The following is a 12,261-nucleotide window of genomic DNA, read 5'->3' as shown; positions in this document are numbered from 1 at the left end:
TCGTGATATTTCGTCTATTACTCAATTATCGATTCTTCCGTAATAACGAGATAACTATAGTAAATTTTATACAAATATTTCTTCGTCTTATCTCATTTCTTCCCACGTATTACGTAAATTGAAAAGTAAAAAAAGAAAGAAAGAAAGAAAAGAAAAGAACAAATATAAAGAAAAATAAAGAGTGTCTCGTTCGCACAATTACGATTCGCCATACGATACAAAATAAGTCGAAGGATCACATGTACTTTGGGAGCTGTTAGACTGATATATTTTTCTATGTAATCTCTCGTTTATATTAATAAAAAGCACATTAGTAATGGACCGCTTCAAACGTCGTTCTAACATAAAAAAAATAATTCTTTTCTGATTCTTTGTCTGATTAAAGAAAGAAAAAAGAAACGAAAGTGAAGAAACTCATAGACGAATAATATTATTCTTTTTTCGGGATTATGTTGAAAGATGTTATATAAATCGATCGACTGTACAAATGAAATGTAATTATGCAAAGTGAGAAAGAAGAATCATGAAAAGCGGTCTTTCGATGATTGTGCGTCTTATCTTTGATACAAGGAAAAAGATACAACTATAGAAAAATATGTATATGTATGTATGTATATTTATACACATACATATAATATAATATCTTCATCACTAGACGCATACAGTTCTTTGTCTCTCTTGAATACGACAATCAAGTTATTTTTTTATCATTCGTGCTGTATCGACTGTCTGTAAGGAGAATTTAAGTGTTTATGTCGACAAAAATAAAAAGCAATATGCCAAAAGTCATTTTTTATTTACATATGTCTGTAAATATACGCATATGTTTGTCCGTGGGTGTTTTAAAGAAATAAAAAGAAAAGAACAAAAAAATAAGACTCACGAGCGCACGAGCGAGGTCATAACGCAACAGTTGCGATTTAATGGAGCTGAGTTATCGTCGGATTACAAAAAGAAATTACCATCGTTTCGTTCTCACCTCGTAAAAAAAAAATATATATATATATTAACGACTTCGGAAATAGAAAAGAGCCCGGCCATCGATTTTTGTCTTCGTGTACTATCGTCAAATGAAAATTGATACGTTTTCGTTCATGCGAAAGAATTTCATGTTATCATTCACTATTAGCCAAGAAAAGACGATACGGTTTCTTTATCGAAAAGTATTGACTTTGGATAGTATTCGATCGCCATCGTCCATTTTCAAGATATCCTTTCGATCATTCTTTTCCTTTATTCGAAAAAAAGGTGGCTTTTCGAACGACCTATTTCGATATTGGCCTAAACCTTAAAAGAGAACCTATGAGGATGAGATGGTATAAGAGCTTACGGATTTATAAAGGACTAGGAAAAGCTATTGTGATTAAGTAGACTCTTCTCATGCGTGAAATGTAGTAATAAATTTCGAGACTCTCTCCTGATACGTCCTTTCTCTTGCAACCATCTTATATACAATCATTCCTTTTGTTGTTTTTCTTTATTTTATTGCAATAAATTTCTTTATTATTTATTTGCTTTCATTTCGAGATCGTTTTATGATATTTTATTTCGTAATCGTCTCTCTTTCGTTCTCTCTTTCTTTTATTTTTTTTTTTCTTTTTAATTAATATTTCTTCAACTAATCTTCTTCATTTTTCTTTTTTTTTTTATTTATATCTCTACGTCTTGATTTTTTTTTGTAATGTACTTCTTTTTTCTTTTTTCCTTTTTGCATAATCCTTCACTCCTGTCTCAAGTCTCAATTTAATCGTAACGCGTTCGTACATTATCGTTTCTTTTTTAAACAGTTTTTCTTTTCATTTAATCGTTTTCTATACGCTTCCAACTTTCCCGAAGCATTTCTTTTTCCCTCGGTATACGCAACCAACACAATAACCAACCTATCTCGGAATAAAGGAGCATGCAATTTCAAACGTCAACTGTCGGATCGAGCCGTCGGTTCTTTGTTTAGATTGAAAACGTCAGACCGTAGCGGTCAGTTTTTGATTTCTCGAAGAATACATCTTTAATGAACTTTATTTTTCCAAAAGTTATGCTAAAACCTACACATATGGCTTTTACATTTAGTGTTCAAGTAACTAACAGAATATCTTTTAAGATTCTTTTAAAAATGTATATATAAAAGTTTTTCAAATTAATTTAAAAAAAATAGAAAAACAGATTTTACAGAAATAATTACAATAATTACAATGTAATTTTTCAAACGATCGATAAATATCGGTACGTCTCGCGCTACTCGTTTCAATCGATCGATCGCGTTCGACTAAGGTCGCCGGTAGCGCCATCCGTCGGTAGTTTTTTTAAACGAAATCAGGCAATATGGCGGCTGTGTATACGTTCGACGAGAAGTGTAACGTGGAAATTTCACTCGTTTTCGAAAGTTCGTCGTAGTTATATTTATATTGGACACGCTCGATAAATTATTTAAGAATCATGGCTACCATTGGTAAAAGTAATCTGTCCATGGAGGATATAAAATATGCGGATAAGGACGAAAAAGTGAGTATGGTTTTTGACGTATGGCGTTTGAAATAATACATTATGAATTTTAATGAAGATCATGGCGGGAACCTCATATTTGTTCGTAATATTCGTTTTTAGGAAACCCTCCTGGAACATGACAGTGAGCCCGATGAAGATATGATATTTAAGTAAGTTGGAAATTTTATGGTTAACATAACATTCCTGTAATGAAATTGTTTCAGCAATCTTGGTTATTTTTTTTGTTGTATGTCAATTATAATCATTCTAATATTATTTTGTAATACAGCAATGGAAAACTGCTTAATATATCAATTCTCATCACTGGAGGTTCATTATGATCATGAAAATGTTGAAGTCTTAAGATATGCCTTTTATCCTTCCATCATGTCTGACGTATGATTTCAGCCGTCCCAGTACGTCGAATGGAATAAGCAGAGCTGATGGGAAAATGGATAGGTAAATATATATCTTACTTCTATTACTTTAATTGTAAAGAAATATTTTTAAAATATTCACTTGGTAGATTCCTATATAAGTTTAAAATCTTTTAAGAGTATAGAATTGGGAAAAATAAGTTATGGATATAGCAAAGTAATTTATTATAGAAAATATAATAGGAAAGTACAAATCTTTATACAAATGTATTTGATATTGTTTAGTGTCAGAATCCAAATTCAAGAGGTGACACATGTGATGCGGGACAATGTTATGAAAGTCATGGAACGTGGAGAGAGGTTAGAAGATCTACAAGATGCAAGTGATCGACTAACTTTAGCTGGTAACCAATTCAGAGAGGCAGCAAAGAAAGCTCAACGAAGAGCATGGTTACAAAACGTGAAATCACGAATTATTATCGTCAGCGTTACATTGATGATCGTTTTCTTTATCATTGGTACGATCGATATGCTTTTACCAATTAATAGAAACATATGGATCGCATGGTTCTTATTCTCGTCCTTACGTATACTCCTTTTTTGGGATTACACGCGTGTTTGCACATTGTATTAACAAATCCTATAATTAGCATGGCTAGTTCTATTTCTGTTTATTTGGTATGACCCTATGCGTTGTATTTCTCAGATTAATATTTCATCGTTTCTTATTTAGTTTCTTTTTCTTTATCAAAGGAAGAAAAACGCCTGTTTTATCCTTTACTTTTGCTTTCTTTTGTTCTCATTAAATATCACTCACTGGACCCTTTTCCCGCGTATCATTTTCAGTTTTGGACATCTTGGCGCTTTACCTGGTTCTCAGATAGCAAACATCCTATAGAGTGGTATTCTGTTCTTCGAATTGAAGGTACATGCGAGTTTAACTTATCTCTTCTTCATATGTACTATCTAAAGCCAATGATTTACAGGCGCATATCAACAGCAATGGATTTTAGTATTGAAAGCTAGATTATTTCTTCCGTTATTTTAAACGAAAAATCGACTTTTCAATAACCCTTTTTATCCCATGAAACGCTATTCTTTGTTAATATATGCTTCTATGCTTGTAGTTCAAATATTTTCAACATTGACACGTTTATTTTGTAGACTCGTATGATACAATTGTGATGCTTTATTTGCATATTTATTTTCTTTTTTCAGTATCCATTATTATCAAGTACACGTGACCTCAATATCTTCAAGAACGAGCGATCACAGTCGATGTCACAAGCACAGACCTTGTCTTTGTACCTTTCTTTCGCAGAATTATCTGCGCGTAATTTAATTATAAGCTTGTATAAATATATATATATATATATATATATATATATATATATGTATATATATTTATATACATATATATTTTATATATTTGTTAAATAATATAAAATATTTTCGTCGTTGAAATAAAGTCGTATTACGATAAAGTGTAAAAAAATATCTCAAATTCGTAATATATGAATTGTTATACATCGTTTTTGTCAAAAGGCAAAAAGGTATACGCTGATTATTGTCATTTCTTTTTAATTTTCATCTTAACGAGATAAAAAGAATTTTCGATAGAAACGATATATAATAATGTTATACAAAATATAAAGATATTTCGAGTCCGTTTGTTATCTTTTAAGATATGGTATCTTATCATATACGGTTATAACTATTGAAACAGATAAATATTTTTTTCTTTTTCTTTTTCTTTTTCTCTTTTTAATAATAATTCTTATTGCATTTAAAGATTTGTACAGATCATGTAATAATTATAATATCTCTCAATGACCTCTTTGTTCTTATAACGACATATAAAAAAAAAAAAAAAAAAGAAAGAAAAGAAAAGAAAAGAGACAAAACAAAAACAAAAAGTGTACAAAGCAAAGTCGTGCATAGGTTCGACTGTCAAAGAAGAGATCTTTGAACGGGAATGATGAGAATTAATCAGCAGAGTGCTAAAAAATGGCATTCTTTTCGACGAGGTCGGTTACGGCAATATCCTGCTATGATGGGCACTTACGTCGTATGTGAGTTGGTGAAGCCGAGTGTAGGAGAAAGAAAGAGTAAGAGAGAAAGAGAGACAGAGAGACAGAGAGATAGAGAGATGCGTGGATGCTACTTGAACGTGTGAGTTTAGTCGTCGCTCGGCTGGCGGTTGACTCGCGCGTGTTCGTGATAATTCTTGCCAGTCGAGTTTAGAATTAAAAAAAAAAAAAAAGGAAGAAAGTAAAACTGTCAAAACAAATCGTTATCGCATCGAACGATCCGATTAATTAATTCTTTATTAATTCAATATACATATATATGTATATATATATACACACGTATGTACATAATATTCGAAATATTTCTATTTTCCTAACGTGTGCGTTTTCGTGACAACATTGTGTAGTTTTTATTTTTGTTTTGTTTTTTTTTTCTTTTAATTGTTTATTATCATTTTAAATATCACGTGGGAAAGCAAAGGTACAAGAGAGCGTTTACTCGAAAGCCTGCATGCGCCGTAGAGCGTTGGGATCTATCGAGAGAGAGAAGAAGGAACAGTTGGAAGTGGAAACTTAGGAAGAACGGCCGTTCGATAGCACAAAAGCATGTCGGGATTTGAACAGATGCTCGTTGCTGTGGCGAGCATCGTTGTTGGAGGTTTTTTCCTCACGGGAGGACGATGGCGATTCATCTATGTGCTTTACAAGACTTTACCTAGAGATATCTTGTGAGTATTCTCTCTCTCTCTCTCTCTCTCTCTCTCTCTCTCTCTCTCTCTCACACACACACACACACACACATACACACTTTCTATCTTTATCTCTTGTTCGTTTACCCATACTTTTTCTTTCTCTCAAACTATTTTCTATAAAACGTATTTGTAATAGCAAGTTTATTATTGTGATAACACGTTATTATATATTATTACTTTATATTAATATCATTATTATTTTGTATTAATATATTATTACTTGCAAGAATGATACTTTTTTTTTTTGAATACTTGGAACGCATAAACATTTCGAGTTTTTAAGATTTTCATTGTTGACTTCGACGTTCTCGTCATGTATTAATTAATCATTGTTTATATTTTTGGTGATTATTAATGATATTCGATCTTTCAAACTATTTCTTTATATATTTCAATTGTATGAGTAATGTCGATCGTTTCAATCAAGATTAATTAATATGAGCTTGTGACTTTTTTCTAGAGGACAACCTTTGGAACATTTTTTAATTAAAATGCTCTGACGTGTTTACTTATGTATAACGTTCCATTTATACACAATCGTGCCGTAATCGTCTCGCGTTCGACATTTTCATATAAATGATTGAAGGCAGTATCTGAAGGTTGTGAGAATATGCTCTTAAACATTAATTACTGCGAGTATGTATGTATGTATGAATGTATGTAAGAATGTATGTATGTCATTGAATAGATCGAATGTCTGAAGGAAGAAAAGAAGAGGTTCAATGAATATGTGAAACTTGATATAAAGAAATCAATAGTTCATTTTTTTTTTCGATTATTTTACAAATTTACAAGATGTTTTCTACATTTTTTTTGCTCGATCAATTGAAATCTTATTCGTCGTATGTAAAATAATTTTTCTTTGTGAAAGATTAATTATACTTGTTTATAACATTATACGTGTTTACGATTGTTATTAAGCATTTCTCGTAAATTAAGCAATTTAAAGATTACGGTATTTTTCTTATAATTAATACCTACGTATTTATGTATATATTATAGAGCATCGATTTAATACGATTGTTTTGTTAGTCAACTAGTAATAGTTCGATACGAGACATAAATTACACGCTCCATTGTATGTATATTGCTCTATATATAGCCTAGATAAAAACGTTTCTCTCGTGATCAATGGCCCGTAATAATTTCTACTTTTGTGCCGTGCTACCGAAGTGTCTGTGCTTAATGTAAGCAGAATATATAATACCATCATGTAACTGATATATAATACGTCATATAATAGCTATTTCTAAATAACGATTATATTTACTTAAACAAACTTTCGGTGTGTATGTATGTGTATATATATATATATATATATATATATATATATATATATACACATATAAAAGAGAAAAGATATTTTTAATAAATTTATAAGTCTAATATATAATTATTAATGTAATAGATGATTGTAATTGTTAGTGCATATATTATTTGATTCGTTCTCACAAATTAATAATTCAAGGATTTCAATTCGGAGATCTCGAAAAATATTTGATTTTGTTTCTTTTTTCCTCCTTCTTCATTTGTAAAAATTAAAATTGTGAATTTATAACTTGTGGATGTATGTCTGTTGTGTGTGTATGTGTTCGTGATAAAACTTTGGCTCTTAATTACGTTAATATTATATTTAAAACTTACGTTTTATATTATATATTTTTTTCTTTTCATATGACTTTTTTTCGCGAGCATTTAAACGTTCAGACTGATTATATAAATATCATGATTTTTTGAACTATGGTAATATTCGATACATATATTATTACACTTTTTTTCTTTCTTAGACTTAAATATTATATCATAGGATATAGCAAAGTATTCAATATTTTTATTATTTTTATAATGAATATCGTTAATATCCTACGTCGTTGTTGTTTATCGTTTTTATCGTTTTTATCGTTTTATCGTTTTCCATTTTTGTTGTTTTTGTTGTGAGAATACGATTTCTTTGAAACATGTGAAAACTTTCAACTGGTAAGGAAAGGGTCACTAGTACTGGTAGACCGAACTGACGAAGTTCGTTGCAACTCACTTGACCCCGATAAAGTCGGGGTCATTGAGCTTAATTATTATGCTGGAGATGGTGCTGATCCTACATGCGCGTATAAAATCTACCGAACATATTATATATGTGTCTAAGGTCAATCGATCATAGTGGAACTTCGATAGGTCGAATCACAATGTCAAGTTATTACATTTTTGGTACGAACTCAAATCTCATCGTAACGCGTATAATCAAATAACGTTAATCGATTATTATATTAATTTTTTGAAAACTATTTGTTATAATAAGGCGCATTTTCATATTATATTAGTCGTCATAATCTCGTTTTTATCTTCCCGTTATCGTTCACTGCATATCTTTATAGCAAGTGTATGCGAAATAAGCATTATTTCAAATATCCAAGGTTTTCTTCTTGCAGTATATGTTTGTATATTTAATTAATTATTTGTATATATAATTAATTAAATCGTAAATTTAAACAGGTATTTATATCCTCGTAGCATTTCTTTGTATTTTATATCTACAACATAGCAAGTTTATTAATATGTATAATAATTCGCTGTAATAAGTTTTTCTTCGACAGCGTCGTCGATATCAAATTGTCTTATAGATATTTCTATATTTTGATTGTTCGTTTTGTTTTTTCGGATTTTCGTGACCAAAGAAGAACTTGTAAAAGGTATGCCCGGCATGCCTTTTACTGTTAGCAAAGTCTTGTCCCTATCGACGCACGTTGATATTAACGAACGAGCAGTAAGTGAGGCAGATTGACTAAGTGTTGAGTCTTCTTGTGTGACTAACGATTATTGCTAACGAGCATGATAAATGCTTGGGCAATCGTCAATGGCTAACTTCTATCGTACGATACTTTTCTTTTTATCTCGAGTTGTCAGAAAATGTACAACAATCTAAATATCACTGATGTACCTGCAAAAGAATATAGATCGGATTTTGATCGAAACATTATTGATACATTAATCGCAATCCTTTGTTCATGTTATTTATATTTTATAAATTCAATTCGACGAGAAACGTGTTATCAATATTAACGTTTGAAAAATGTAACAACTGATTCTTATAACACTTTACAAATTTAATATTGCGAGTTATGCATCTCTGCATAATTATTTTTATTTATATCCTTTCGTCCATCTGACAGAAATATAATTAACATAATTTTTGCGTTTCAATAGTTTTAAAAGTAACATCACGTCGATTTACGTAATCCGTTCTTCCAAAGGAATCATCGGAAGTATTCGCAACAGGTTGATGGATCGTCATATCACTTGGCCGCATGCGTTATGCGATTAGACTTTGATCCCATTTATTGTCATGGAAACGTTAGGGTGGATCGAAAATTTAACTACTTCCGGTGGATGGACTGATCGTTAGTGGTTGATAATAATAGGGATAAATGAAAAAAGCAGAAAAGAAATAATATTTTTAAATTATTTCAAGTAATACGAACGTGCAAGAAAATATAGTGAAAGACGCAATTTTTTTTTTTAATCTTTTTCGAACAAATTTCGAACGTAATAGACGTACTTTTTTTCACGTGCAAACACATACACATACACACGGATACACTCGCGTTCGGTACGGGCACGTTCAGTTGACATTGACAGTTTTATTGCTTCCCGTTGGATGTAATCTGCTGCGAATGACGAAACTTGTTTTAAATCGTAAAGATCGTGATCAATACCTCATTTTTAAATATGTTTATAAAATATTCTTTTTGTTTCTTTATAAATAAACGATTAATAAATATTCGTGATAACTATTTTTCAAAGTAACGACGTTCAACGATGAAACTTATTCTCCTCTACATCTTTCGTTATTTCATTCGGTTCTATTTAATCATGGTGAATACGTAGTTGGTAGGGGAACTGTAGCTAGTGTCGACTGATAGAAACGAGCTCGCTAACAAAGGCGTAATCTTTCAGGGACACTATTAAAATCCAGAATGTTCGGAATAAATTTAGCTTTTTACAAATTTTTAAATGTATGGAAAACAAATATATATTCGTCTAAAATAACAATGAAGTTTTTATTTGTGTTATAATTAAAATTAATTTAAATTGAAATAACACGGTTATCGATCATTGATTGTCATTTGATGAATTTTGAATAAGTTTTGATCAAGTGGTGAAACAGGATAATATTTTTATTTTTATTCTGCGTTTCATTAATAATATCGTTATATAATAACACTATATAATAACATCTAATTCCATGAAGAAGAATAAATAAGCGCTTTGCCAAGTAGAAAAAAGTGTGAATTAAAAAAACATGGAATGCATATGATAGCCTTAATCGTTGGAAATAATTTGCAACGATTCTTTACATATAATGTGTGCATGACTTAAAGGAAAATATCGATTTCTTTGTGTTAGTGAAGATATATTTTTTGCTTTTCATGCTTTTCAACCATTAGCCTTCGACGAACCAATAGAAAAGTATTTGGTAATAAAATTCATATAAATATTTAGTGAAGATATTTTTAATTTTTATAAGGTTTTTTGTTCAAGTTTTCTTTTTAAGTTTGTTGGTAAGTCTATGCTAATAACTTATTGATAGAAAAAAAATATATATATATATATCTACATACGTGAATCGTTTATTTTGATGTAAGTTCTTTTTTTCTTTTTTTTTTTTTAATGAGCTATCACATAATTTGTGATTAATTTAATGTAAACTTTTTATTTATAATTAGTTAATATTTAATATCTTCCAAAATGCCAATGTTTTGTTCAATTTAAAATTGGCCAATAAAAGGAATTGCGTAGAGATTGATTATGAAAATCCATTTTTCTCGAAACAACAAAAAATGGACTTGCATCACTTCCAAAATAAACGATCCATAGTTATATATATATATTTCTTTTACTTTTTTTCCTATAATGTAATAAATATTAAAAAAAAAAAATTAAAAAAGAAATTAGATTTAACTATATTTCTCTCGATTTTTTCTTTCAGTATCTAAAACTAAACTGATACTCTCTTTTTGAGGAACATAGTTATGTGACAAAATTATGTATTTTGAAGAGATTTAGAAAATACATTTAAAAGGATAAATACATTTAGATATTGTAATGTAATAGTTCAAACGCGTACAAATGTAAATTTACATGTGAACTTTTTAATGAATGAATTTATTTAGTCTTTGGAATTGATTTGTTCCTTTCAAAGTCCAAGTATCTCGCTGAAAAAAGAAAAAAAATAAATAAATAAATTCTCAAAGACCTTTCATACATGTAGCTCTGGTAGCCATGCACGCACGTGCTCCTCATGGAATTAATCAATTTACATCGATAGGATAAGATGTCGTGCTAGCTAACACGAAGCCGTGTATTCAGGATCGTTCGTCATTCTGGGACTCGTGTTCGTGACCGTGATTCGCTCGTTTTCTCACCCCATTTTTTTAGAACACAATAGAGAGTCTCTATAAAAGTAAGGATGCTTGCAATTGATATAGAAATTATCTATGATCGTGATCTAGTTTTTTTTTGCTGACGAGTACATTTCTTTCAAGATAAAAAATTGTTAATATCGTCGGATATCAAAAACATGCAACGTGTTACGAAGTAAATTGATTATCATATGAGGATTAATAATATTCATTTGATTGAATATATGTTTTAAAAATCGCATCTGAATATTATTATCTACATATATATATGAATAATATTTAATTATATATACGTAACTGTGTTATTTCTTTTTTCTCTTTCTTTTTTCTACAGAGGTGCTATTAGATTCATACGAGTGAACATACTTTTATGGTGGTGGGAAACTCGAGGATTTACAGTGGCTAGGGTATTCTCAAGATTGGCTGAACGTCATCCTGAGAAAGTAGCATATATTCTCGAGGATAAAGAATGGACTTATCAACAGGTACGGATTTAATACTTTATAAATTGAAATGTTCTGCAAGTATTATTATTTAATTTGTCTTGGCGTTTTTCTTTCCTTTTTCTTTTATTTCTGTTTTTTAATTATCGGATTATTAGAAATGAAATATCAAAAAAATAAAAATATAATCAAATTAGAATATATAAAGAAATAATATCAGAATAAATATCAGAATAAAATAAAATCAGATCACGATGGAATATTATAATCTTTTGAAAAAATTAGCAAATTCTTTTCTTTTTCTTTTTATTTATTTATTTATTTATTTATTTATTTTTGTCATTATATTACAGCTCGAAGAATTCAGCAACAGAATAGGACGTTATTTTCGTATGCGATCACTTTCACGGGGAGATAGCGTAGCCTTAGCTATGGAAGGTCGTCCGGAATACATAGGAACTTGGTTGGGTCTGAGCAAAGCTGGTTTCGTCGGTGCTCTCATCAATACCAATCTTCGACAGGAGGTTTTAATCCATAGCATTAAAACGGCAAATTGCAAAACTCTTATTTTTGGCTCTGAACTGAAGGACGGTGAGAAGTTTATCTTTTTAATCAACTAGAAAATCTATAACTCAAACAAATGTCTTAAAACTTTGTTATACAAGATATTTAAAAAGAAAAAAAAAAAGAAGTAACAAAGAAAATTTCATCAAAGTTAAATATATTGATAAATTGAAATAATAATAACGATTCATTTAAAA

At 29.9% G+C, this 12,261-nt stretch overlaps 2 protein-coding genes across 6 annotated transcripts in view; both read left to right on the top strand.

Annotated features, from left to right (window-relative positions):
- Positions 1-2,294: 2,294 nt before the first annotated feature.
- On the top strand, positions 2,295-5,200 carry LOC122628644 (synaptobrevin homolog 2-like). 3 transcript variants are annotated; one of them, XM_043811113.1, is made up of 6 exons: positions 2,296-2,499; positions 2,602-2,651; positions 2,890-2,940; positions 3,144-3,376; positions 3,705-3,783; positions 4,077-5,200. In XM_043811113.1, exons 1-5 carry the CDS (start codon positions 2,434-2,436, stop codon positions 3,740-3,742), a joined length of 438 nt encoding a protein of 145 aa, XP_043667048.1. In that variant the 5' UTR covers positions 2,296-2,433; the 3' UTR covers positions 3,743-3,783; positions 4,077-5,200. The 3 variants fall into 3 exon arrangements, with proteins under 3 accessions (XP_043667050.1, XP_043667048.1, XP_043667049.1); XM_043811115.1 differs by lacking the exon at positions 3,705-3,783 and having other exon boundaries at positions 2,295-2,499; positions 3,144-3,218; XM_043811114.1 differs by lacking the exon at positions 3,705-3,783 and having other exon boundaries at positions 2,297-2,499.
- LOC122628640 (long-chain fatty acid transport protein 4-like) overlaps positions 5,041-12,261 on the top strand; it is a 10,458-nt gene continuing 3,237 nt past the window's right edge. Inside the window, exons 1-4 of one of the 3 annotated variants that reach the window (XM_043811106.1) lie at positions 5,041-5,227; positions 5,370-5,616; positions 11,392-11,542; positions 11,854-12,091. In XM_043811106.1, the coding sequence (XP_043667041.1) occupies positions 5,495-5,616; positions 11,392-11,542; positions 11,854-12,091 (511 nt within the window). In that variant the 5' untranslated portion in view covers positions 5,041-5,227; positions 5,370-5,494. Of the gene's footprint in view, positions 5,228-5,364; positions 5,617-10,100; positions 10,112-11,391; positions 11,543-11,853; positions 12,092-12,261 lie in introns of those variants that run through there. The other 2 variants (XM_043811105.1, XM_043811107.1) reach the window with 2 other exon arrangements.

This window comes from Vespula pensylvanica, chromosome 4 (genome assembly GCF_014466175.1).
Source record: "Vespula pensylvanica isolate Volc-1 chromosome 4, ASM1446617v1, whole genome shotgun sequence".
Classification (NCBI taxonomy): Eukaryota; Metazoa; Arthropoda; class Insecta; order Hymenoptera; family Vespidae; genus Vespula; species Vespula pensylvanica.
This window is presented reverse-complemented; position numbering and strand designations above follow the sequence as displayed.